At 44.7% G+C, this 26,528-nt stretch overlaps 5 protein-coding genes across 5 annotated transcripts; 3 read left to right on the top strand and 2 right to left on the bottom strand.

Moving 5' to 3' along the window:
• Positions 1-2,101: 2,101 nt before the first annotated feature.
• On the top strand, positions 2,102-4,904 carry BO94DRAFT_464683 (uncharacterized protein; the record flags this gene model as incomplete). The annotated part of the gene is made up of 2 exons (XM_025608077.1): positions 2,102-2,689; positions 2,778-4,904. 2 exons carry the CDS (start codon positions 2,102-2,104, stop codon positions 4,902-4,904), a joined length of 2,715 nt encoding a protein of 904 aa, XP_025467999.1.
• A 1,147-nt stretch (positions 4,905-6,051) lies between these two features.
• Positions 6,052-8,033, top strand: BO94DRAFT_46477 (S-adenosyl-L-methionine-dependent methyltransferase). The gene is made up of 10 exons (XM_025608085.1): positions 6,052-6,115; positions 6,319-6,499; positions 6,565-6,617; positions 6,692-6,797; positions 6,859-7,001; positions 7,069-7,094; positions 7,159-7,189; positions 7,253-7,390; positions 7,447-7,866; positions 7,927-8,033. Exons 2-10 carry the CDS (start codon positions 6,440-6,442, stop codon positions 7,952-7,954), a joined length of 1,005 nt encoding a protein of 334 aa, XP_025468000.1. The 5' UTR covers positions 6,052-6,115; positions 6,319-6,439; the 3' UTR covers positions 7,955-8,033.
• A 16-nt stretch (positions 8,034-8,049) lies between these two features.
• Positions 8,050-10,732, bottom strand: BO94DRAFT_515460 (Zn(II)2Cys6 transcription factor). The gene is made up of 7 exons (XM_025609922.1): positions 10,516-10,732; positions 10,164-10,456; positions 9,774-10,084; positions 9,644-9,724; positions 8,800-9,407; positions 8,557-8,739; positions 8,050-8,505 (listed from the first exon to the last, which is right to left on the bottom strand). Exons 1-7 carry the CDS (start codon positions 10,659-10,661, stop codon positions 8,112-8,114), a joined length of 2,016 nt encoding a protein of 671 aa, XP_025468001.1. The 5' UTR covers positions 10,662-10,732; the 3' UTR covers positions 8,050-8,111.
• Positions 10,733-10,950: 218 nt separating this feature from the next.
• BO94DRAFT_565508 (uncharacterized protein) lies at positions 10,951-12,738 on the bottom strand (the record flags this gene model as incomplete). The annotated part of the gene is made up of 3 exons (XM_025614499.1): positions 10,951-12,425; positions 12,477-12,586; positions 12,654-12,738. 3 exons carry the CDS (start codon positions 12,736-12,738, stop codon positions 11,202-11,204), a joined length of 1,419 nt encoding a protein of 472 aa, XP_025468002.1. The 3' UTR covers positions 10,951-11,201.
• Positions 12,739-12,942: 204 nt separating this feature from the next.
• On the top strand, positions 12,943-17,924 carry BO94DRAFT_565509 (cytochrome P450; the record flags this gene model as incomplete). Its single annotated transcript, XM_025614500.1, has 6 exons — positions 12,943-13,341; positions 13,394-14,230; positions 14,308-14,944; positions 15,921-16,012; positions 16,088-16,723; positions 16,789-17,924. The coding sequence occupies exons 1-6, from the start codon at positions 13,209-13,211 to the stop codon at positions 17,922-17,924; spliced, it is 3,471 nt and encodes a 1,156-aa protein (XP_025468003.1). The 5' UTR covers positions 12,943-13,208.
• Positions 17,925-26,528: the final 8,604 nt, after the last annotated feature.

Below are 26,528 nucleotides of genomic sequence, written 5' to 3' on the forward strand. Positions count from 1 at the left end.
TGAGACAAGCAGGTTGGCTTGGTTGGATTCCCGTGCGACGTGCCACCAGCCACTCAAATATGCACAGTAGGAGTGCTTGTGGATGGTAAGCATTACGGAGTCAGATAGCCCCTGGATCAGAGATGCCAACCCACCTGTCATGACTCCGGTGCCTCTCCTTTTGTCGCAGGTCTCCAGCAGAGGTACGGAGGAATTGCGCAGATTCTGACTGGGCCAGAAAGGGGAGGGTGCACTACGGGGGGAGGGGACCGTGTAGACGGACCCAGGCGTATATTAATTGAAAGGTGATTGACCGAGAAAATGGTCTGCTCGGTGGTTGGTTGAACCGGAGACCGGGGATGAATGGGGGATGAATGGGGGATGAATGAAATAATAATGAATGAATGGATGGATGGATTGAATGGGGTGGATATCTGCCGAGATTCCGTCATCCGATCATCAATCATCAGGCCGCCGTGTAATTCCTGAGGCTGCATGCAACACGCCTTGCGAGGGCGAGGCGAATAAATATAATAAGAAAAGAGGCTGACGGCAAAGATCCCCAAAAAAAAAGAAAGAAAGAAAAGAAAGAAAAGTCAAAGCAGGGGATCAGGATCAGGATTAGAATTAGAATCAGAGTCAGAATGTTTCTGCCTTGAGATCTATGCTCAGCACTGACGAAGAATAAATAGAATCGAAAGAACAACTGGCAGGCTTGCAGTACTGCAGCTCTCATCCCGAACCCCACGGCGATTGCATGGAGGAGGGCCCATCGCATCCTGACTGGCTCAGACCCAACGAGCATCAGCCTCCTGAACCAGAAACACTGCACTGCCTCTGGCCAGTCCACTTTGCGCCCTCCACACATAGATAGATCCTGTGCATACACCCACTGTATCTGTACCTAGACAGACAGTAATGTGTCTATCCCAGAAAAGAGGACCGTTCCGTCAGGAACCTTCGGAAAGGGCCACAAAAGACAGCCAGGGAAAAGGAAATGAGATCATATAAAGTGGTTCGATAGCACCAAGCGCAAGCACCCAACTTAGTCTATTTACTCCGTACAATAAAAGAAACTAACCGCGCATTTCCCCACTGGCAGAAACCCACCGGAACCCAAAAGAACGAGCAGAAGACCACCTAACGACCCTAGAACCTCAGGATCCTGATATTATCCAACACGAACAGGTGAATAATAGGAACCTCTGGCATCCCCTCCTAATCTGCCCAGCTGTGGTGCTGATTCAGTCCTGCTGGAGGGAGTTTGCCTCTATAAATCATCGCAATTATCTCGACGGGCGGTCCCTAGACCCTTCTTCTGCGCTTTCCTTCTTTTTTATCTTATTTTATATTTTTTTTTTCTGGAGGTCGCCGTCCATGGAATTTATTTGAATCTGATGCGAAGACAGTTTTCCTCTCCTGCCGTGGCTCCACCCGTGGTTTAAAAATACTCGTCGATTGGAGGGCTGAATAATAACCAGCTGCCTTCAATAATAATAAATCATACCAGCCCGGTTTCCCCCTCTTGGGTAACCTCAATACCTCCAATACCTCCCCCTCCCTCCCTCTTGCGGTTTTTTATTTGGCTCGTCCTTCGTTTGGGGTACTTTTGGATTTATTTATTATTTTATTTCTTTTTTCTATTCCTCTTCTTTCTTTTTCACTTCTTACACAAACACAAACACACTCACTCTGGCAATAGCCTCATCCTCTTGTCTTCTCTCATATTTTCTCTTCTCTCCTCCGGCTTCCGCGGAGTGAACCACCACCAACGAAAAACCTTCGTCCATTCCTCCCTCCCCCCCTCCTCTCTGGATCCCTCCTGCCGATCCATTCCTCAATCCACGTCGAGCGACCTTCATTAGTCGCCCGCCGCGGATTCTTCGTCCAACCCCGTTCTGAGGTTGGTGAGTTTTCGCATGGTTGGCAACATTCTTTCTTTCTTCACCTGTTAAGGTAGGTACCGTCCCTGCCAGCGCGCCTGTTGTGGTGCTTCCTCCCCGTCATACTCCCTCTTGTCCTGCCTCTCGTCTTCTTCTTCGTTGCCTACGGCTTCGTCTACTCCATTGCGCCCGGGGACTGACCGTTTCTTCTTTCCCCCCACCTTACAGCGGCCTTTAAGATGCTGTCTGCTCCGGTAAAGTCCGCCAAGCGCATCTCGTCGCTTTTTTCCCTGGGTTCCAACCGGGATAGTTCGATTCCGTCGTCGCCTGCATCGCCGAACCTTCCGAAGCCCTCCCCCGACCAGCTACCGCAGGATGTACGCCCGCAAAGCGTCTCCCAACCAATCCGTGCAGTCTCGAACCCTCAGAGCGATTACGCAGACGCTCGGACGCCCGTGTCCCCCATCCCCAACGATGGGTTTGATCTGGACGAACCGCTGCAGCCACCCCCATCTCTGTTGGCTGTGAACCAGGACCTGGCCAACAGCGCCTCCAATTCGCCAGATGGCAGACCCCAGAGCAGAGGTCGCGGACGAAGTGGGAGTCGACCCTCCAGTTCCGCCGGCCTGTTTGTGCCCGGCACGGGTCCTGATTCGCGCCCGGGAACCCCCTCCTCGAAGAGAAGAAGCTGGATGCCCGGGCGGGCGCGGGCAAGCTCGGTAGATCCCCGACCTCATACTACGACGACGGCGGGGCCCGGTGCTTGGATTGCCGGGCTGGAACAGAAGATCCTCTACGATCTGGAGCCTTTGGCACGCGGAGACCAGGTACGCACTGCATCTGCTTGAAACGGCATTGTGTACTGTTTTGATATATGGAGCGCCCTGTACTAACCATCGCTTTTCACTGAGATAGATCCCCGAACTCTGGAACGACAGTGGTGATACCTACGTCTATTTGTTCCCTCAGAACACCGGCAGAGCTGCCTCCTTCAAAGTCCATCGCACAGTCTTTGTTGAGTCGCCGTCCCTACGCGATTTGGCCATGGGCGGCAACCTCAATTCCCTCGAGCAACAGACTCGCTCCATGTCGCTAAGCAGCCCGGTGATTGGTCCAGCTTCACCTCCATTGACACCTCAGGATGCGTTGGCCGAGAATGACAATGACAACGATAGCTCCGGTAGCAGGAGAATGGCCTACATGGAGGATGACGGCCAAGATGAGTTTCAGGAGTTCCACCTCTATCTTCCAATCCCCTTGAACAGCGATGTATCCAGCGCCGGCAGTCAAATCTCCCAGGAAGACACAGAAACTCTCCTTCTTTTCCGCAACCTTTTCGCGTTCTTGTTGGGTCAATCTCTGATCGCGACAGCCCGGTCACCCTCGCTCTTTTCCATCTTCATGGACGTCGCAACCCTGCTGTCTCGATTCGAGTTCTCCAACTTCGATGGCTCCAACTTCGGCGAGACCGCGACCACCAGTTTCGGCAACTACTGCGAGGAATTGAGATTGGCCGATGTGCGCAAGAGCCGCGAGAAGACCATCGAGGCTATTGTTCTTGGAGAACGACTACGCTTCTTCCCGCTCTACCTTGAAGGTTTTGTGCATGGCGTCGGTAAGCTGGACGAACTGAAGCAGCTGAGAAGTCCAAAATACGGTCTCATTAGCCCGGTCACCCAGAAGCGGCTGGAACGAGGCTTCATTGACCTCGACACTCGTCTCCGCGTCTTGTACAGTAAGCTCGACGACTTCGACTTCCCCTCGGTATTCTCTGGTATTGCCAACTCGGCTACATCCGCCGAAAGTAAGGTTGTGCGGTTCAAGAACTGGCGGGTTGCATTTATGGAGTTCCGACGATTCACTATGCAGTACTACCGGCAAAAGTACGGTTCTTGGCCGCCCAAAGCACGGTCGAAGAAGAACCAGTTCGAAGAGAGCGGTCTCAATCGCCAGGTTGTCAACGACCTATACAACGATTTTGCCAGCCTCTACGATATGCTGGTCGATCGGGAGTCTCTGACCACTCGGACCGTGGATATGGCTGCAGACACGTCCGAGAGCTCGGATGCTGATGAGATGATGACTCGGGCACTCCGGCAAATCATGAGCGAGTACGATCGGAGCACGCCTCCAGTCCAGCCACCGATTCCTTTCGACATTCCCCAATACCCCTCACTGCAAGCACTGGAGCGAAAGCCCATGGATGCTAAGAAGGAGGCCAAGAAGAAGGCCAAGAAACTCAAGGATGCAGACATCAACGCGGTTCTCATGGACTCGTATTCCCGGGAGGCCATGAAGCCCACGCCGTTTATTGAAGCCTTTATGCAGTTTGAGCGCCGGTGCGCTCACGGCAAGAACGTCAACGACATGATCGACTTTCGGTGTGGTCAATGGATCTTCCTCTACTGTGTCATCCAGTCCCTGCCCCTGGTCGTGGTCGATGTACAGGACGTCAAGTATGTGGATGGCGTGGAGTACTTCCTCTGCATTGCCCCTCGTGGTGGCGCGCCCTGGATTCAAAACGACAGCAAGACCGCACGCAGTTGGTTTGGTGTCGCAGGCGGAGCCGGTGTTGTCAGCCTGCCCTCAGATGTGGTGATCAACGGTGTGGAGGGTATCTACCGCCGCAGTCACTGCTGGCAGGTGGCTGAGCAGTGGGCGGAGAAGGATGCCATTCTGGCTCCTCCGACGATTGATGATCCTTATGACAACGAGTCATCGTTGTCATCGCCCTATCAGGCGCAACAGTCGTCGGCGGATTCGTCCGAGCAGCAGCAACTGCAACTGCAACAGGGGCAAGGAACTCCACTCATGTCCCCCAGCGGTCTCACGCCGCCGCCTGCCATCCCTCGACTCAACTCGCCTGCCATGAGTCGGAGAGCGGAGCATCGACACTCGATTTACCCCGGTCTTGAGGCCCTTCCTCTACCCGCCGGTGTAGCGCCGATGGATCCCCCTGCCCGGCCCATCAGCCGGTTCAACCCGAATATGAGCTTCGATGACATTCTGAAGCAAGTGCCTAACCAGCAAAAGAAGAAATAAAAAACCGCTGCATGTTAGAGTGTGTATAATGTCTATAAGGGGATCGGAGCGTTAAGCGTCCCCTTGGTTTCTTTCCGCTGTTCTAAGATCTTCTCCATTTTTTTCTTTTCTTTTTTCATCCTCTGCATTACTACTAACCATGGTCGTTTCAGCTTTTGTGTCGTGTCGTCCTCGCACTTTCTTTTCTTGTTTCTATTGCCAATTTCCTACCACTCGTAATGGGCGCGCACAAGTGACTTTGAACCAAAAGGCTGGAGCGGCGTAAATGAGCATCTATCTGAATCTTTTCCGGGTCGGAACTGACAGTCAAGACACGGCCGAATTGTCTAATTCTTGGCGGCATGCATGCATTGGACCGATGACATTGGAAGCATGACTTTTTGAATATCTCTCTCTCTCTCCATCTCCCTCTCTCGTTCCCTCACCCTCTTCTCCCCGCTCCTCCTTCGCCTCTGCCTCGTCCCTCCTTCATCGCATGGCTTGGCTTCGCTCCCTCCCCTCGTGCTTCTGGCCGATTTCCTTAAATTTTCTCTTGTGTCCGACTGTGACAGGCAGCCCGATTTGTGGTTATTTACTATTAGAAGGGATAGAGATAATAGGTCCATGTGGGACTCTTAATATGATATAAGTACCCCTTGGGGATTCTCGTGCTGCTTGGTCATTCAATCCGGTGATTTGACCCCGGTCTGTACAAGAAAACAGCCATCTCGTTCAAGAAGACGAGAGTCCCATAACCAAGCAACTTCTCAGCACGAGTACTAATACCCATGATCTAACCAAAATTGAAGATGCAAACTAGATCGGTAGCTCGGTAGATGGTAAATAGTAGTTGGGATATAGGCTGGCGTTGATAAGGCGGGGAAATGAAATAATAGGATCTTGCTATTTACGAGGAATATTTAGTTTGATTGTTTGCTTTTGTGGGATGGGAAATACTCCGTACTCCTTAGTAGGGATTTGTATATTGACTGGTTAGTGAGTAAGTGAGAATAGGTATATAGATATTTCTTTTTATGGAATATGGTTGTAAGCCTAGAAAATAGGTGCCGCAGTGGATGAGAGAGTGATTTGAGTCAGATGTCAAGTTCGATTTCCTTATCGGGGAATCGATCGAGTGATAAGATAGATACATCGATCGCCCCCACCTGAAAACAATGCCGATTGCACATGCCGAACATGAAGGGCAAGGGCCCCCTCCCTGTACATTGATGGTAATTGTGTTTTCTTCTTCTTCTTCTTTTTCTCTGTTATCTCAAGCAGCGGATACAGACGGAGCAAAGGTATGTATCAACCTACTGTTCTTCGTCAATTGTGTGTGACCTGTCTACTCCCAACGAATCCTTCAGAGATGGGGAAAAAACGGCCAGCTAGGTAGCTAATAACGGTCGCAAGTTTAGTGCTTACTGGCGACTAGGCTAGCGTCGATGAGCTCCAGCCACCAAGCCTCCAGTGTGTGTCGGCTTAAATCTCCTGCCAATCCATCGCTCACGCCTGAAGATTTCCATTAGACCCCTCCGATTACTACTGAATGGTTAATGGAGATGGAGTTGGACATGGCGCCGACCCCATCTCAGTCGATCCACATCGAGCCTGATGTAAGATAGACCCCCGTCATCAATACCCTGAGCTGGTTGCCGATCAGTGATGGTTCTCTGCTTAGCCAAACTCCGACGATTCTTTGTGGATTACTAGCGAGCTGCGCGACCCTGACACGTAAGCATGGTGGCAGTTCAGCTATTCTTCCCTGAAAACATACCATGAGGTTCATGACCAAGTGACTATTCCAGGGATTCCCTGCAATCATTGACATCGAGTGTGCTTGCGTATGAGTACCGGAATGGTCGTCGATATGCGGTTTATGGATCCGGTCGATATGTGTTACCAAATGACGAGGTGGGTGGGTGGGTGTGTTATTTTTCAATAGCATGAAGATCTTTTTAATGTGATCCAACAGTCTGAGTGTGACCGTATCGACCTGTTGCAACATATCTTCGGTATGCTGTTCGGGGGCCGACTTGTGTTCGCACCGATCCCTAGTCCACAGCGGATTCTGGACGTCGGGACAGGAACAGGTACTTGGGCAATAGATGTGGCAACGTGAGTTATCTATCCTCCATACTTAGTTCTCTGCCAATATATGACGATCAGGCTAACAATGGCGAAGGATGTATCCTAGAGCGCAAGTCACAGGTACGCATTAAACACTTCTACGAGATCCAATCCGAGAAAAGAGCTAAACGATCCCTGATCGTAGGAACGGATATGTCAGCTCATCAACCCTCATGGTTCGTTTCGTTTCCCTGGAAGCCACACTGGGCGAAGCTTGAATTTGCTGATCATTGTTTCAGGGTACCACCAAACCTAAGCTTCATCATCGACGACGCAGAGCTCGAATGGAGCTACAGTAGCCAGTTTGACCTAATCCACATGCAGGGCCTAAATGGGGCAATTCGCGACTGGCCTCGCTTATTCAAACAAGCCTATGAGTTCGTGTTCCTGTCGAGTGATACGGACCACAATGAGTGACTAACCAAATTTCAAGCCACCTGGCTCCAGGCGGCTACCTTGAAGTGAAAGATACCGATTTCAAGGCCACCTGCGATGACAATACTATCCCCACGACATCGAGCCTTCGGACGTGGGAGAATGAGTGCGTCAGGGCGTGCACACTGCTCGATCAAACCTTGACTGCTCCAGCCCACGTCAGAAGGTGGATGGAAGCGGCCGGGTTTCTGGACGTAGAGGAACGACTCTTTCGACTACCTGTGAATAGTTGGCCGAAAGACCCTGAGCTGAAGGAGATTGGCCGATTTCAGAATTTCCAGTACATGCAAGCTCTGTCCCCCTATGCTCTGGGTTTGCTGGTCGAAGTGCTTGGCTGGGCGCGAGAGGAGACGGAGGTGCTCCTGGCAGGTGTCCGGGAGAACTTGAGGGATCGACGGTTGCATGGCTATCATATTGTGTAAGTTAGCTCCCTTTGGGTCAGCCACCTTTGGAATGACGGTGGATTGATGACTTCTAGACGGGTCGTGACGGGTCGGCATCCCTGAGGAAATCCCAATGCCTTCATTTACAGTTCCGAAGAACCGACCAAGGTGCCCGGACGACGTGCCATTAGAGAAGAATCCCAATTCTGGACCATTTTGCTATTTGCTATCCAGACATCCAGACTAAAAAGCCTCGCGTTTATGTATATATTGTTCGTCGCTACTCCCACAACTGACCCCAGGTTTCCCAAAAATTCAACGCTGTCGAACCATCCAACAGAGCATCGACCATACCGTCCATTTCTGCCCCTAATTCCAGCTCATGAGAGATCGGGGGCGCCACAAGGTTTGACAGAGCTGGGGCGGGTGCTGTCGCGGGAACAGCTACGGAAACTGCAGCATTGATGGTCTCAGCAGCTTCTTCGGGACATATCTGCTGAATGCCTTTTGCAAAGATCACCCGGTATATTGAAGCTACAGTGTAGACTTTTTGGAATTCCTCCATGACCATCATGCATACATTGAGCTTGCTGAGTCGGAGGCGTCGCGCCAGTGGGCTGCCGGATCGGCAGTTGAGAAGGTGCATCTGCATGGCAGGGATAAGAAGCGGAGGTCTATGAAGTTTAAGCTTGTTGAAACGCTTGTTCGGTGTCGGGAATGCTCACGTCATTGGTAGGGCATACTCGAGTAGATTTTCTTCAGCAAGAACATCTAGTATGTCATTTGTACGGGAGGCTGCAGAATCGGCTTTACGACGAATCGTTTGCTGCCATTGCTCTTGATGGGCCGGAAGAAGGTCGTCTGGTGTTTCGGTTGCATATGGACGGTAGAGGACGATGAGAATCGCCCTATGCGAGGTCAGGATTTTTCTAGTTCAAGATAGGGTGTTTAGGCTTCGTTAAACTGACTGATAATGCAACTGCAGATGGTAGAGATAGAACCGCGCCGGACGACTTAGCTCAGTGTCGTGCCTGTCAGGTGGACTACAGCGAAGGATGTCTGCCTCAAGAGCCTCTACCTGACTTTGGGAGGGTTTGGGACGAATGGGTTTGTAGTTCATAGTAAGAACAGCCCCTAAAAGCCTGCTCAAATTAATCAAAAGAACCCAATATTCGGCTAGAAGGGAAAGATCTTGAGGAAGAAACGTAGCAAACATGGATTCCGGAACATCAATTAAGTCACTGAGCATGTCTGCCACTGATGGCATTGGCACATCGCAGTCATCAAGGTCAATGCGCAGAGGCCGTCCAAGTGTGAGGCTCAGCCAGCGGTCACGGAAAAAACAAGTCCACCAGAGACGACGCCAGAGGTGTCGCTGACGATCGCCTATGGACGTATTGTATCTGGCCACGTCGGGGTCACGATGCAGACCGAGAATTTGACAAAGAGTAACAGAAAGGCCAGTCCAGTACCAGGGCTGGCCATGCTCGTCCATCTCCGAGTGCCAAAAGCCTAGCAGGAGTGAGGCCTGGAGAAGAACAATCTTATTGCGTTCGCCGCCGTTATCGTACATGCACTGTCCATAAGATAGTTAGTACTAAAATTGTAAAGACTGGATAAATGCTAGGTCAAAAGGACATAACCCCAGCCAGGTCACTTAGGATCTGACGCTGGCTCAATAGAGTCGTGCTCATTTTGATTCTGGTGGCTTATGGATCAATCTTTTGCCGAATGATGGAACTTGCCACTCCACCATTCATGATCACCTCCAAAAGCACATATATGGTTGAGTCGTGAAAAGAGATGATTCACCTTCGCACGGGAGTACATAGCTGCTTTCATCGCCTTCCGAGATTCGTAACCTTCTAGTTCACAAATATTGTATGGGACGAACTAATGAGTCAGCTAGATTCTTAAAATCATGGTCACCACAAAGTCCTACATTGACTGCAACGAAGAAAACACTCCAGACCAGTAAGAGGTTATACTCGCAGAGGCGGCCGATGTGGAAGAAGTGTAGAATGTGGTCAGCCTCAATGACAGGCATTATTGGGTGCACATGACGAAAGTAAGCTTGAAGGAGGCTGTTGCAGGCCTCTTCCCCCGGCAAGCTAAAAACGCCTTTACTTGTGAGATATGCTCGGTCTTCTTCCGACAAGGAAGTCGGGGCATGCGATGGAATGAGGAGATGTCGGGGTAAAGACTCCCCGGGAGTGCAGAGTGTCAAGGTCGACGTGATCCCAGTCTTATCCCCTAACAGGTTATATCTTGTCAACGAATGCCAGTCATTGCCATATGGGTTTTAAGGAATGATATATATGAGATTGCTCACCGGTGTAAAAGGGGACCTGTCCAGCTTGTTCGGGTTTCCCCAAAGCTGCTTCTGCGATTTCAAGTCCATTGCGCTCCTCATCCTGGATGGTAAATCGCTCTCCAGATTCCGAGTTCCTTGATCCAGTCACCACTGGTGACTCGGCTGGTACGCGATGGAGCGCTGGCCTTTGACTTGCTTCAATACGAGGGGATGAACGAATTGTATTGTTCTCTCCAGGATATACCCCGGCACGGTCGGATGGACTATTCGACGATCTAGGGCGCTGTCGCGTCGGTACATGGCGCCGATTGCTTTGAATCCTCATTCGACTTAGTAGTGGTCCATATAGGTCCTCGGGACCATTGCTCACGTCTCATTTCGGGTATCCACCACGCAATCTGCATGGTCCTGAGCACAGCGGATGCATGGCACGCCGGTGAGGTTGAGGCTACACCGGACCTTGCGTTGGCGGCAGGAACGACATGCCACAGTAGATCGATAACGGCGAGCCGACATCCTTGGCCGAACACCAAGGATTATTTGTCGTTGATTTGATTCGCTTCGCTTTCTTGCTGATCGGTGTCAGGAAGGCCCGGAGAATGATAAAGGTAGATAAAGGATGCCGCGGGAGAGACGGAAATAGTGGAGTGGGTGGCGCTGACCTCGGTAGGAAATTGTATGCCTTAATCATGCCTGATTAGTGCCTGGATTAGCAGGAACCCAAACGCGAATGACTAATCACTTAGGAACGAGACGCGACTGCCTCCACAATGTTTCCATCCTGAATCCAGTCTACTATTTCATGCTACAGATAAAAGTTCTATCTATCAGTAAGACACACAGATATGTGAGAAATGCTGGGTAGGAGGTATAAATTCGGTAATGCTCTATTCTTTCGTTCTGATACTAAGTGACCGTTGGCCGATTCATGATCATTTCTATTTGGAGAATAATGAAGGTACTGAACAGTTCAACAAGAGACGCTAAAGAAGCTTTCGCAGGACTAGAGCCTTGCTATTTTACAGACACAAATTCATCAACGATTTGATAGCTCATTCAAAAGCAGAATACTTGATCAGACATCTTTGCAACGGCACCGGGTGCCTGGAATCCCATTGACACCAAGGCTTTCTTGGAGGCGTTTACCATCCCTGGAGGCCCGCAGAGCATGATCTTCGTATCAAGAGATGGACTAGGGAGCCTGTCCTTCATGATATCTGAAGTGACGTATCCCTTTCCATAGGGCCAGTCTTGGGACGGGCTATCTAGCATATACCAGATTTTGAGATTTCGAGGATATCTTTGAGCGAACGCGTCGAGCTCACGTCGCAGAAGGATATCCTCCTCGGTGCGGTTGGCGTAGATCAGGCTGATTTCCGTGAGATCAGTAGCATCCTCGCAGATCGCTCTGATAAGCTGATACATTGGCGTGATCCCAGTGCCGCCAGCAATCATGCCGATCTTCGTACAAAGTCCTTTAGTGTATTTCATTGCACCCTTGGGCCCACGGAGTTGTATTGTATCTCCAAGTTTTAGGTTTGCAAGATGTTGGCCCGTCAGCATACCATCTGGATAGCACTTGATTACCAGTTCCAAGACACCCTTGTCCAAATTGTTCGATGTGGGTGTGTACGATCTGGAGACCATCGTTCCGTTAACATTGGCTCTTATTGCCACATGCTGGCCGATTGGAAGTCCGACCACATCCTGTGGATTGGGAAGTTGAAATACAAACTTGAACACATTTGGGGAGAGTGTGTCCTTTCGAATAAGTGGCAGGCTCTTATATTCTTTCGGATCGAGAAACCCCTTGGCGAGATGCGGATTGCTTCCCACGACCTTGCGACGCTTCACAAGTGGCGGGTATTGAGTGAATCCCGACTTGATTTGTGTCATCTGCGACAGTTTGGAGCCGATAACTGCTCCGACTGCTGAGGAGATCGCAGTGGCAGCAGCGAATCCGGTATAGAATCCACCGAATGCGAATGATGTCTGTGGTGATCTAATGAGGGATCTCCAGGAGCCCTGGGCCCCAGTGAAAATTGGCCATGACGCAGTCAAGATGGGATACCTGCGGCAGGTGAAGTACAGCGAGAGTACCACACTACCAACCGAGACTGTGGCGAGTGCGACAGATCGAGCAGAGCCTTTGGTCTTCGTAGAGGCCGCAGGGGGCAAAGGACTTTCAGGTTGAATTAACCGAACTGACTTAGGGCGGGTGCGCTCGCGCGCGTTTTTTAGTGTTCCGACCAGGAATGCTTTTAGAATTTCATCTGCATCCTGTAGATGGTCCAATCAGCCTATGTTCAGGTATGGGACACTCAAGCCTACCTCTGAATGGCCGACATCCTCATATGCTTCAGTCGCATCGGCTCCAGCCACGTCAATCAGGACATCGGGCCCTCCAGGATGGTCTCTAACATATTCGGTAACATCGTATACTTGAGAGTGTGTCAGGACTTGAGGGCTAAGAAGCAGCCAAAGGACCAGGGCTATCAACAAGCATACCTTTTCCATTGATTGTAACCCACAGATCGTCCCTGGCCCTGTGAGCGGCCACCTCTTCTGATGTATACTCAGGTATGGCTGTCATCATGAGACAATCACCGTTGTCTAAGACGGCACAGAGTGAACTCGGTGTGAGATGCGTTCCCAATTTGATGGTCTATTCCGCCTGTTGGAGGAAAACTGAAGAGAGGAAAGAACATGTTGCATGTTGCCTTCCTTTATACAGAGCGCCGGGGATACACGATCCTCAACCGCGAATGAGAAGAGCGCCAAAAATTATTATTTGTCCTCTGTCAATGTATCGGCAAGAGTGGTCCGATTGAGGTGGATTCGGTGCATCCCTGCCGCGGGAAGTCCGCTGGAGTTAATCTCCGAACGGCTGACACTGCCGCGGGAGCCGTTAATCCCGCGGCATCTCGATCCACTCTTTTAATTTGACACTACTAATTGGAGCAGGAGGCCAATGGTCCCATTAGGCAATATAAAGGTTGTACGGTTCGTTCGTGTCGCAAGCCCTCTGTGAAGGCTCTACAGAACTCATCGATTGATAACACCATGTCAAGCCAGCAGTTCTATCTTCTAGGCGAATCGGTGTCGTCCGCCAAGGACATCACCATTGAGACGGCTCTAGATTTTGACCAACTCAAACAACTCGTGGCAGCTTATTTTGCTATTGTTGACCCGAATGGTTAGTGATGTAAATTATCTTCTTGTTTTGCAACACACTGACACTGCTGCAGGAATTGGGTTTCAAACCGAGGACGACTGCCTGTCGGATGTCTCTGATGTCCTTGCTGCGAAGGGACCTGTAGCAATCGCAATCGACGGACATGCCGTACGAGAGCCGGGGGGTCCCAGAGGTCTCCCTTACGTGGGAAACTATTTCGAGGTGTATCCCGATCATCTTGGCAATCACCAACGCCTCTTTGACCAGTATGGACCGATCTTCAAAACAACAAACCTGGGCCGTACGACATACCAGACCAACGATCCGGAATTATCAGCCATTGTCTTTGCCGAATCAGACTTCTTTTCCAAAAAGATCAACGACGCTCACCCCCTCTCTGCGCTGAAAACCCCTTCCGCGGGCGTCTTCCTAGGGGACACAGATACCCCCGAGTGGAAGGCAGCTCACAAATTCCTGCCCCCTGCCTTGGGTCCCAAGGCGGTACGCCACTACGCCCCGACTATGCAGAGAGCTGTGGAGGACTCGTTCAAGGTGTTTGATGCTCTGGATGAGCAAGAAAAGGCCTGGAACGTCTATCAATATATGTTGAAGCTAGGCTCACAGGCAGTGGGTGAGCTCACACTTGGACTTGATTTCAAACACTTTACTTCGCCCGATGCACCAGTGCATGAGATGGTCCACTCAATTGCGGAAATGCTCTCCCTCAACAAGAAAGTCACATCGAAAGGCGATTGGTACGGCATGTTACCATTCGGGGATCCACAGCGGCTGAGGAATCTGAAAGCACGAATTGAGGAGATGGTAGATGAATCCATCCAAAATGCAGAACAGGCTGGCATCAGCGATTTACCTTTGCAAGATGCAGCGCTGCAGTCCTCTAACATGGTTGGTGAGTTGAACTTCTTGTCATGGCCCCTTCGGTCTTACCCATGCATAGCAGCAACTAACAATATGCCTGACATCCAGACTACGCTATCCGAGCCACAGACAACAAGGGTGAAAAACTGCCCAAGTCAAGTCTAGTCTGGGCCCTCGTAGTCGCAACAGCGGCAGGATTCACGACAACTAGTTCTCTCCTCTCCTGGCTAATCTACGGTCTCGTCACGTATCCCGGGATGCAAGAGCGTTTACTCCAGGAATTAATCGACAATGACATTACCGAAGACACCGAGCTCACCGCTGATCTGACTGAAAAGCTTCTCTTCCAAGACAAATACATCAAGGAGATGCAACGGCGACACAACCCCTCATTCCAGCCAGGTCGAACCGCCAAAGTCGATCTCGTTCTTCCTGGAGGCTACAAAATCCCCAAAGATGCAGTCATTATTCCCGCGCTTCATCACATCCACAACAACCCTAACCTCTGGGATAACCCTACTCGGTTCGACCCCGATCGATGGGATACCCCCGAAGTGAAGGCGCGGCATAAGGCAGCTTATATCCCCTTTGCGATGGGTCCGCGTATGTGCATTGGATTCAATTTCGCACTGCAGGAGATCAAAGTCTTTCTTCCGAAATTGATCTACCGCTATCACTTTAGCCGGGAAGGCGATGGGCCGATTGAATATGACCCGATGTTCCAACTGATCAGGCCTAACAACCTGTATGTGCGGGCTGAGCGAAGGGTGAAGTGGCCGGCCAAGACGAGCAATGAAGGGACGCAGAAGGACGTTTGATTAGGGAGCTGTAATTACACTGCTCTATCCTTGGTACGCAGGATTGATGGAGGCTGGGACAAATAGAATTTGTGAGAAAGAGTGACAGATACTTGAAGTTTGTACATATGAGAGCGATGGATTAGATTGAATCAAAAGCGCATGTCAGTATTTATTTCTATGAGCCTGTCCTAGGGAAAAGACCATTCGACTATCTAGTTGGTTAATTAATTCATATGCCATTGGGTCGAATGTGCGAGAAACTCGACTTTTAACAAACAACAAACCAGAACCACATTTCTATAGAAGTTCCCAATACATAGATCTCCATAGATACTCTCACTCACATGGCAATGTCTATCACCATTTTCACTAAGAACACTCGTGCCCTATTAGAACCTTCTTCACACAACAAGGCAGTGAAAAGCCGACCGGGATTTTTCATCCGAGTGGGGCTGTACCTGAATCAGTGCCACCCCTAATACAAACGTTATTAATGACAACAATAATATTGAGATCCACCAAACGTCATACTCTATAACTCAGACTCTGTCACTCTACAGACAGGCTGACGTGGCAGTCTGGCCCGATGCAAGACAGGACATCCCGAGGGACTGGCCGTGGATTGCCCCGGTGGATCCGTCTCAGCATCCCGCTCCCGCGGCTTCTGCGTCCCGGCATCCATATCCCATACCATAGCGAGGGACTTCAATGTCTTCATGAGCCGCGGATTCTCGGAATCTACACTTCGAACCATGGATGAACAAGCTACGGCGATCACTGCAATGTCGATCATGGCTGCAGCCGTATATAATGGCTGTCATTCGCGAGATCCGTCTCATTCATCGCACCGGTGACAGTATCAACATCAACATCAACATCACCAGCATCTAGATTTGCATTCTACTTTTTTGTGTTCTATAGACTCGCAATGCGTCCAACTTGGTCCCCACCACACGAATACCAGAGCCGTCCTGTTACGGTCCTGGGGGCAGGAGTGCTTGGACGACGCATAGGTAAGTCCTCAGTCTTCCGTCAAATCTCTAAGAGGGTGTATCTGCGTTCTGTATACTAATGCCATCCTATCCCAGGCTGCATTTGGGCCTCAGCAGGTTACAATGTCCACCTTCGCGATCCCAGTCCCGATCAGCTCGCAGCCGGCATTGCCTACATCCAGGAGACTGTCGCCGCCTACGCCTCCAAGACGGGCCGGTCTCCAGGCAAAGCCCACTCCTTCACGGACCTCAAGGAGGCCGTCTCAACCGCCTGGCTCATCATTGAGGCCGTGCCGGAGAAGCTCCCTCTCAAGATTGCTACCTTTGCCGAGCTATCGGATCTCGCCCCGGCAGACAGCATCCTCGCTTCCAATTCCTCATCCTACAAGACGTCTGAAATGCTCGACCGGGTCCCTGAGACTACCAAATCCCGCATCCTAAACATGCACTACTACATGCCACCACAGTGCATGCTTGTCGAGCTGATGACGGACGGGTTCACCAGCGAGGACATCTTCCCGTTCCTGGTGGACAGATGTCGCGAGGGGGCAACCTCGCCGTACGTGGCGAGAAAACAGTCCACGGGATTCATCTTTAATCGGCTTTGGGCTGCGGTGAAACGAGAAGTCCTGACCATTCTTTCCGAGGGAGTGTCTGCCCCGGAGGAGATTGACGCCATGTGGGAGGAGATGTTCATCACTGGCCGAGTGAAGCCCTGTGTGATGATGGACAGTAAGTACCTATCTACCTAGTTTTCAGTTTTATCTCATTCCCTCTAACCACTCATCACCATCCAGACGTCGGCCTTGATACTGTCGCATTTATTGAACAGCACTACATCCACGAACGCGGTCTCCCATCCGATAAAACCGTCGACTACCTGACAACCAACTACCTAGACCATGGCAAACTCGGTTCCAAATCCCCTCTCGGTGGCCTCTATCACCCCGTGCAGTCCAGCACGAACACCAACACCAACACCAACAAACGCCTCCTCATCCTCGACATCGGCCTCGCATCCTCAACCGCCGCCTCCTCCATCTCCACCCCAGCAGGTCATATCCTCTCCCTAACCCCTCCCACTCCCAACACCACCACCACCACCACCACCACCCAGCCCCAAACCATCCTATCCAACCAACTCCTCCCCGACGGAATCACCTACTCCGCCACCACCAACCTCATCTTCTGGACCTGCATGGGCGTCCCCGGCCACCCCGACGGGGCAATCTACTCCTCCACGCCAGACGGGCAAAACATCCGCTCCCTCCTCCCAAAGGGCACCCTCAACACCCCGAAACAAATAACGCTCGACCCTGTATCCCAAAAGCTCTACTTCTGCGACCGCGAAGGCTGCGCCGTATACCGATGTAACCTTGACGGCTCCGAGCTAACAACCCTCGTCTCTCGCGGCCCGAAAACAAAAGCAAACGAAAGCGGCACGTCATCGTCCAACTTCCACGATTGGTGTGTCGGAATCACCGTCGCACCGCGGTGGAATAAATTCTACTGGACGCAAAAGGGCCCGTCGAAGAGTGGTCAGGGGAGGATTTTCTGCGCGAGTCTGGATACGGAGCCCATTGAAGGTGAGGAGGGGGGGCAGTGTATATTGAGTGGGTTGCCGGAGCCGATTGATTTGGAGGTTGATGAGGAGAGAGGGGAGTTGTATTGGACGGATCGGGGGGAGTTGCCGTTGGGGAATTCGTTGAATCGGGTGAAGTTGGATAAGGAGGGGGTGCCGGTGAGTGGGAAGGTTGAGGTGTTGGTGAGGAATTTGAGGGAGGCGATTGGGGTGAGTCTGGATCGGGAGAATGGGGACTTTTATTTGACGGATTTGGGGGGTTGTGTGTATCGGTGGAATCGGGATGAGAAGAAGAAGGAGAAGTTGTATGAGGAGGATGGGAGGGCGTTTACGGGGATTATGTGTCTTTGAGGGGATCTTGCTTGCATATGTATTATAGGTATAGACGTGTCTAAATATTAAAGAGTATCAATGCACATATATAGATAATTTGGCATCAGTTGATACATTGATAGACCCCGCCGGGCTGTAGGACATGCCCCGCACCAGGGAATCTTGAATACTCTCACATTCGACTCCCAGGATGGATCTAGACCCTCGCAGAGAACGTACTCCTTTGCTACATCACCTCACTTGGTGTTTTGGTCGCAGGAATATTCTTATGGCCACCGTAGCAGTCGGCTGATATTCGTTGAACCCTGCACTAATTGTTAGCGCATATTTCTTTGACCTATGACATAAAATAAAATCTCGGGCTGGTGCTAGTGTTATATATATATTCACACTGGTTACGATCGCGACTCTCTGGGAGACTAAACTGACAGGTGAAGCGCTGACGACTACAGTTATCGCCGTGCCAATGTACGAGCAGTTGCTTGTCCCAACATCCCCGTTCCCAGCCCCATGGGTAGACAAGTAATGAAGCGCTAAACACGGCGACAGGCCGCGGTGGAGCAGCGCCGGGCCCATCGTCTCCAGACGGCGCTTAAGAATTGGTCGGTGTGGAGGATGGGGCTCGTATTCCGTCTGACACCCCGTCATATATATATCTGGCACTTCGCACTCTTTGTACACCTTTCTACACCTTTTGCTGTGGGATATGGTTCTCTTATTGATTGATGATATTCACCACTTGCAGGTATTCTGCTACTTCATATCTTATTACTATTTTCTTTTCTTTTTATTTTCTAGCTGTTATATACTTGTTACTTTATATTATTCTTCTTTTACTTACAATAATTCTGCTGTTTTTTTCTTTTTACTTTCTTTTTCTATTTTTTTTACTTTCTCTTTCTATATTTCTGTTTTTCTATTTTTTATAATTCTTTGCTTTCTGATTGTCTTGTAATTCTTTTTTATACTTCCTTCTTATTTATTATTATTTTATATTTTATCTTTTCTTTTTATTTAAAATATTATCTTTTTTTTATGTCTATCTTTATTACAGACTTTTCTTTATTTAATTTTTATCCTGATATACTGGATCACTCCTTATATTTGTTATATTTTCTATGATTTATTCTTAATAATTTATGTGTCTTCTTCTTCAGTTTTTAAGATTAGTATCTTTTATTTTTTATTAGATTCTTTAGAGACTATCTTTCTTTCTATTTCTTTGACTATTCTATTTTATTAATTATATTTTATTTGCTGTCTTCGCAGAACTTATTATATATAACATTGTAATAGTAAATAAACTTAGACTGTAGATTATCTTGAAAAATTACTTTCTATAGAAAATCTTTTTCTTTATTTATGCTTCTTTATTTATCTTTCTTTCTTCTAGAGTTTATATTTATATTTATATTATCTCGGACTTTAATTCTTATTTATTTCATTTACTTAAATATAATTTATTTATTATTAGTCTTAGTCTAGTTCCTGTAGATTCTTACAGTCCTTTGTTTTTATTATATCTTGATTTATTATATTTTATTAATTACTTTTCTCTGTGTAGATCCTTGTCAAACCCTAGGATCGCTTCCCTTGTTCCTGTTAGCTTAGCTTCCGTTTGGATACGTACCGTCGAACTTGGTCAAGGTAGTGTCAGACTGATGACTATCTAAGGACAACTGGTCTTGAACCAAGGAAAGAGAAGTAAGGCCAGATAGTGCCGCGCAGCTATCCGTAAGTGAGTGCGGACGAGTGTTGTTGCTAAGCTATCCAAACATACGGTTACTTAAAGACAGTGTTATTAAGCATGAAGAACAGAACTAGCTAAGTATATGAAAGAATGTCCTTATATATCCCATCCCTTATATGGTATCGCCATGATATGTTATATCACTGATATCTTATCTTATATTGCTACCATATCCTGTCATAGCGCCGATATGTTATAGCGTGTCAGTAACATGTTCATTGTGGTCACGTGCTGTGTAACTGTTCCGGGTATTGGTTACTCAGATCAGGATTCTACTTGATAAGAGTTCCCGTCTGTCCGGACGTGGCTGTCAAACCCTAGGATCGCTTCTCCCTGTTCCTGTTAGCTTAGCTTCTGTTCCGATTCGTACCTTTGAACTGGATCAAGATAAGTCAGGTCGATGACTATCTAAAGAGAACTGGTCCTGAACAGAAGAAGAGAAGTAAGGCCAGATAGTGCTGTGTAGCTATCCGTAAGTAAGTACAGACAAGTATTATTGCTAAGCTTTACCAAAACATATGGTTACTTAAAGATAGTTGTATTGAGCATGAAGAATAGAACTAACTAAGTACATGAAAGAGTGTTCTTATATTCTATTCTTTATATACTATTCTGTATACCATTCAGGGTAGATTGAGGGTCGATCTATTCATATTCCTAGGTCCTGTATATTATATTATATACTCTTAATAATAGATCTGATGGTAGATAGTCACGTGACACAGCGCTGCCTCGGACATTACTCTAACCAGGATTTTATTTAATAAGAGTTGCTGGTTGCCCGAGTCCTGCCTGGTCATCACTTTCTGCCTGACGAGTCTGCTCTGCTAGTAACCTGGCTAGTAGGGGTCTGTAACATCACTTCCCCTTCTTTAAGGTTTCTTGTCCTCAAGAAACATAAAGGTGTGTGTCTCTCCTATGTTGGTTAAGTTTTCTCAATTTCTCTTTTTCTTATGATAGGCCATCATGTCTTGTTATTACACTAATCATAATTGGGTGAAGGAATACATCTGTTAGTCTATCAAGATTCATAATAACGGCTTTATTACTAAGAATTTCTATGAACATTGTTTTCTGAGAGGTATTTCTTATATTATAGATTTGAAAAGCTGAAATTGTGCTGCCTGTACTTATTATGGTTGAAAATGTGAAAAGTGATTTTACAGTAATAAGGAGTAGAATAAGTTAAAATATAATTAATCAGATATATAAAATAAACTTGCTAAGGCTCTTGCTAAACAGGCCTGTATTACTGCCAAAGTAGCTTGTTTGTTTAAACAATAATAGTTTCTAAAAGATCATGGCGAGTGGATGTTAGATCACGACTTGACTGTGTTGGAGCAGTTGGATAAGAAGGATCCTCTAAGTACTGAGGATCTCCGGAAGCTGGAGTATCTAGTTAATAAATATGATGCTGCTTAATTTACCGCTGTGTTAGATAATCCTAGTCTGACTTAGTTAGTTAGTTCTCCTTTCTTCTGGGCGAATTTTGACCTGTTTATTAGTAATACTACTTTATAAGCTGGTGACAGCCTGTCAAATTCTTGATAGATTTCCATATGTTTTTTGAGATATCATATTCTACCTATTTTACTAGATATTCTGATCTGCTGCTAATCTTCTTATGATCTAGGATTCTTTTAACTTTGTATTCTTTCTCTGTGTTGTTGTCGATCTTCATGTTTTCTGCAATTTTAGTATTCTTTGGTACGGGTTCTAATAATAAGATATAAAATACTGGATGAATTTTGTTCATTGATTTTGGCAATCTTAACTTATAGTTGACCAGTTCTTTCTTATTCTTGATAATAAATGGTTCTAGCTTATAATGATCAAGTTTTTAACTTGATTATTTTATCTTGATGTTTCTGCGGAGTAGGAATACTTTCTTTTCTCTTTTTAAATTAGGTTCTCTTTTATATCTATAATTATAATATATCTTACTGTATAAGTTCATGAACTCAATATCTCGGGATAACTGTAAATATATGTTTTCTGTAAATATGATAATATTCTTAGTTATATTAATAACTTACTATTTTTCTAATAGTGTTTCCAGAAACTTGGGGTGGTAACTGTAATTAATATAAAATAATGAAACTCTAATAATTAAGTAACTAGTGTTATTATATAAGAACTGTATTATTAATAATAGATTTATCTAATTATTTTACTGGTAGTTTATGTAATGCTTTAAGTATTGTTTAATTATTTAATTAATTCTTTTTATTTGTTTATTTATTTACAGATAGTAAACTGTTATTATTTATTTTTTAATTTTTATAAGATCTGCAAGTGGTCTCCAGAACTTTGAGATAAATAACTTGTCTCTATCTGATATAATGTATTTTAGTATCTTATAATATATAATAATGTTTTCTAGAAATAGTTTTACTATCTGTATTACTATTATTATTATCTTACTTAGTATAAGATAGATGTATTTAGTAAGGTAATTAGTAATGACTGTAATAATATTATATTTCTCTGATTCAGATAATAGATTAATAAAATTAATTATTATTTATTTTTATAGCTATTATGGCGCCTCCTGTACTTACATTTATCTATAGGATTAGTGTTTTATAAACTTATTGTTACGGACCCCTGCTAGCTGAACGAACTAGTAAGGCGGACTCGTCAGGCAGAAGGCTACGTCCGGAAGGCGAGGACTCTTATCAAGTAGAATCCTGATCTGAGTAACCTACAAACCGGGACGGTTACACAACACGTGACCACGACGGACATGTCACTGACACACTATAACATGGCAGCGCTATGACAGGACATGGCAGCACTATGACAGAACATATCGGTGACATGACATATCATAGCGATGCCATGATAAAGGATAGAATATAAGGACACTCTTTCATGTACTTAGCTAGTTCTGTTCTTCATGCTCAATAACACTGTCTTTAAGTAACCATATGTTTTAATAAAGCTTAATAATAATACTTATCTATACTTACTTACAGATAGCTGCGCAGCACTATCTGGCCTTACTTTTCTTCTCTTGTTCAGATCAAGTCATCTTTAGATAGTTAATAACCTGACTATCTTGATTCAGTTCACAGGTACGCATCGGAACGGGAGCTAAGCTAACAGGAACAAAGAGAAACAATCCTAGGGTTTGATATATTAAGTACCAGTCAGTACGAGTGTTATCCAGTAATAACCAGTCATTATATTAACTATATTAAACACATCGCGTGCGCCACAGCAGGGCCCGATAATCAAGAAACTGATAGATATGGTTAATCAGTTACAAGAAAGCGTCACTATCTTAGAACAATAGAACCAGTTATTTAAAGATTGTTTAATAATCAAGTCTGTTAAGATCTAATTACCCGAGCCATTTGACGGCAAATAAGCGAGGCTTAGAGCTTTCTTGACCCAGTTAGATCTATATCTTAACATAAACAAGGAAAAGCTCAAGAATAAGAAGGATAAGATCTTTTTTATATCTACTTACCTGACTGGAGCAGTATTTGATTAGTTCAAACTGTATATCCGCGAGTAACAAGAAAAGTCAGTAAGTAATCAGGACAATGATATAAAGTAATTTTTCACTAGTTATACCAGATTCAAGCAGTATCTTAAACAGACGTTCAGAGACATTGATGCGGCATAGAACACTGAGCAAAAGTTATAATGATTTAAGCAGACTGGATTAGTATCTATATATACTTCAAAGTTTCAGCAAGTTATTAATCATCTGGATTAAGATGACAATGCCTATATTATATGATTTAAAGAAAGACTTAAGATAGAGATCTAAGAAAAGATCATTTAGCAAGAATGACCGGACATGTTAACTAAGATAATTAAAGTAATAGTCAAGATCAATAATAAGTTATATGATTTTAACATAAAACAACAAGAGGATTAATAGATCAATAAGTCTATATCTTAATATAATAATCAGCCAGATTACCGAGCCAACAACGGAAGGTCGGTACAACCTAGAAGCTTAAGATATAAAGATCTCTACAGACTGAAACTAATGGAGCTGGATGTAGCACAGCATCAGACTCAACAGATTCAAATATTTAAGAAGGAACTCAAACAGTATAAACAAGACTGCTTGTACTTTAACTGCAGCAAAGCAGGTTATCAGTCAAAGAACTGTAATCAAAGTCAGAAATAGTAACAGTCTCAGAAGTAATTAAAAGCTATAAATCATGATTAAGGCAGAGAAGTCTATAATATTATTATTATTTAGTACAAAGTTTAGACAGATACTGCGACATAGACACCAGATAATAAGAAGTTATATATTATTTAGCATGGTCAGTTGTCAGAGGACAGGATACACCATAATTAGTTGAGATAATAGGCTACCATGGATAAGCCAACAGTATCATCCAGTTAATAAGAAGATTAATGATTATTTATACTATTAGCTTGGACCATAGAAGTCAATGATAATAGTTATAAGCCAGTTTTGAGGAATAACTATCCCAGTATAGTTTAAGATAAAGATAAACTGTTAAATAAAGAGTACAGTATATTATTTAAAGATCTTAAATCCAGTAAGAAGAGACTTAGTAAGATATCTGATATTCCTGAAAAACCCTTATCAAAAATTAGTAAATCCTGTCTATTATAGTAAGATAAGGACAAGAAAAACTAGAAAAATGATTAAGAGAATATTACTTATTGGTTAGACCGTATCTTGAAGAAGATCTTAGAGAATCTAGCATGATTTTATCCAGAACTTAAGATAATTATATAGTATTGCCCATATTGGGATTTAGGATGTTGGGAATCATGAAATAAGACTTAGAAATAATATCTATAAAGATATTCTTGTTATCTAGAAGTTTGTTTAACATGTGGATAAGACAACACGGACTATTATTATTAGTTATTAAAGATTAGCCAGAAGGTAAATGTTGCTGGAATGGAGTCTTGGTATGATAAACCATGTTTATATATTTATTTTAAAGAAAGTAGAGGTTATTAAAAATATGATGAACTTTCTTAGCTTATATACTATATAAATACATGCTTAATATACCATGATTAGAAGTATATTACTAACTACTGATCTAAGATACTGGAAGTGGTTAGGGCTAAGGTAAGTTACTGTTCATACTTTATCTTTGATTATGTGTATAAAGAATACCAGAGATATTCTTATCATGGATTAATATATTGACTAGCATGTTTTAATAATTAGTATATAATATACTATGTGGTAAAGATAGAAGGCTCAAGATTTTTAAGAAGATATTTATAATAGTTAGAATCTAACTAGCCAGAACAGTAATTGGCAGTCACAGAGTTAAAGCCATATCTGAAGATCTAAATAATTATATTAGATTAATCAGCTCAAGTATTAATAGATTCTGGAATGACTGGAAACTTCATGAACCCGTGATTCATATAACAGCTTAGGATACTTAAATAATAGAAAGCAGAATCTGAACTGATTGCAGGACTAAATAGAGAGAATTTAAGAACTCTTATATTAATAATTAAGTCAGGAACCATATTTATAACTATAAAGGATTACTACAAGTATATAGACTTTGATATGATATCTTTAAAATAGTATGATATTATGTTAGGGATTTTATAACTCAAGAATCATAATTCACAGATTGATTGAAAAACTGAGAATCTTTAATTCACGAATTGTGATTGCCCAAGATAATACCAGCAAGGACTAGATATAGGGTCTAGATCTATATAGCCTGTTACTTAGTAAGGAGCTGAAGCAAGGATTAAGCAACTTATCAAGGAAAGATTAAGATCATTATAAAAGCTTAACGTGCTAGATATTGGAGGTAACTTAGAGGAAAATAGCACCTTAAGTATAATTATATAAATAATAGCAGTAATCAAGCTATTATAGAAAGATTAGCTTATAGAATTATTAAGATAGATACTAATAATAATAAAAAAGTACTAAAAGTACAGTATTAACAGTATTAATATAAAGGTTGAGATAACTATTCAGGAACTAAAAGATTTATAAGAACTTTTAGCTGTGGTCAAGAATAATATACAGATTTTATTATAGTATAAGAGATTTAAGGACTTATTCAAGTAGTTAGAACAACCTGAATTATCTCAGCACGGAAAGTATGACCACACTATTTTTATAGAAAAAGAAAAGTTACTGATATATAGAAAGATTTATCTAATATTTAAGAAGAAATTACAGGTACTATAAGAATATATTAATAACCAGCTGGTTAAAGATAATATCAAGCCTTTAAAGTTACTAGTAGGATATAGAGTCTTATTTATACTAAAAAAGGATAGCAGTTTACAGCTATATATGGATTATCGGCTACTGAATATTATTATAATTAAGGATTAATATCTGTTATTTTTGATTTCAGAAATCCAAGATAAGATATAAGAAACAAAGTAGTTTATTAAGCTTGATATTATAGATATATATTATTATATATATATTATAAAAGATAAAGAATGGAAAACTATATTTAGAATAAAGTATAGATATTTTAAATACTTAATTATGTTATTTAGGCTTACCAATGCACCAGCATTATTTTAGTAATATATTAACAAGATTCTTAGAGAACATCTTGATAGGTTTATGATTACTTATTTAGATAATATATTAATCTTTTTAAAGACTGAGAAAGAATATATAAGATATATAAGACTAGTTTTATATAAACTATATTTATATTAGTTATAATGCAAGTTAAAGAAGTGTGAATTCTATATACAGAAAACAGAGTTTCTGAGACATTGGATATCTATAAAAAGAATCTATACTGAGTGAGCTAAAGTGCAAGCCATACGGGATTAGTCTTAATCTAGGAATCTAAAGGAACTATAGCAGTTTATTAGATTAGTTAATTATTATTAATGATTTGTAGATGGAT

This window comes from Aspergillus sclerotioniger (genome assembly GCF_003184525.1).
Source record: "Aspergillus sclerotioniger CBS 115572 chromosome Unknown BO94scaffold_12, whole genome shotgun sequence".
Taxonomy (NCBI): Eukaryota; Fungi; Ascomycota; class Eurotiomycetes; order Eurotiales; family Aspergillaceae; genus Aspergillus; species Aspergillus sclerotioniger.

Coding starts and splice junctions, on each gene's coding strand:
- BO94DRAFT_46477 (XM_025608085.1), top strand. CDS start 6,440: ATGGAGATGGAGTTGGACATGGCGCCGACCCCATCTCAGTCGATCCAC. Junction 6,618..6,691: donor GAGCTGCGCGACCCTGACAC/GTAAGCATGGTG, acceptor TGACTATTCCAG/GGATTCCCTGCAATCATTGA. Junction 6,798..6,858: donor ATGTGTTACCAAATGACGAG/GTGGGTGGGTGG, acceptor GTGATCCAACAG/TCTGAGTGTGACCGTATCGA.
- BO94DRAFT_515460 (XM_025609922.1), bottom strand. CDS start 10,661: ATGTCGGCTCGCCGTTATCGATCTACTGTGGCATGTCGTTCCTGCCGC. Junction 10,457..10,515: donor GTGGATACCCGAAATGAGAC/GTGAGCAATGGT, acceptor GAGGATTCAAAG/CAATCGGCGCCATGTACCGA. Junction 9,408..9,643: donor CTATGTACTCCCGTGCGAAG/GTGAATCATCTC, acceptor TCTTATGGACAG/TGCATGTACGATAACGGCGG.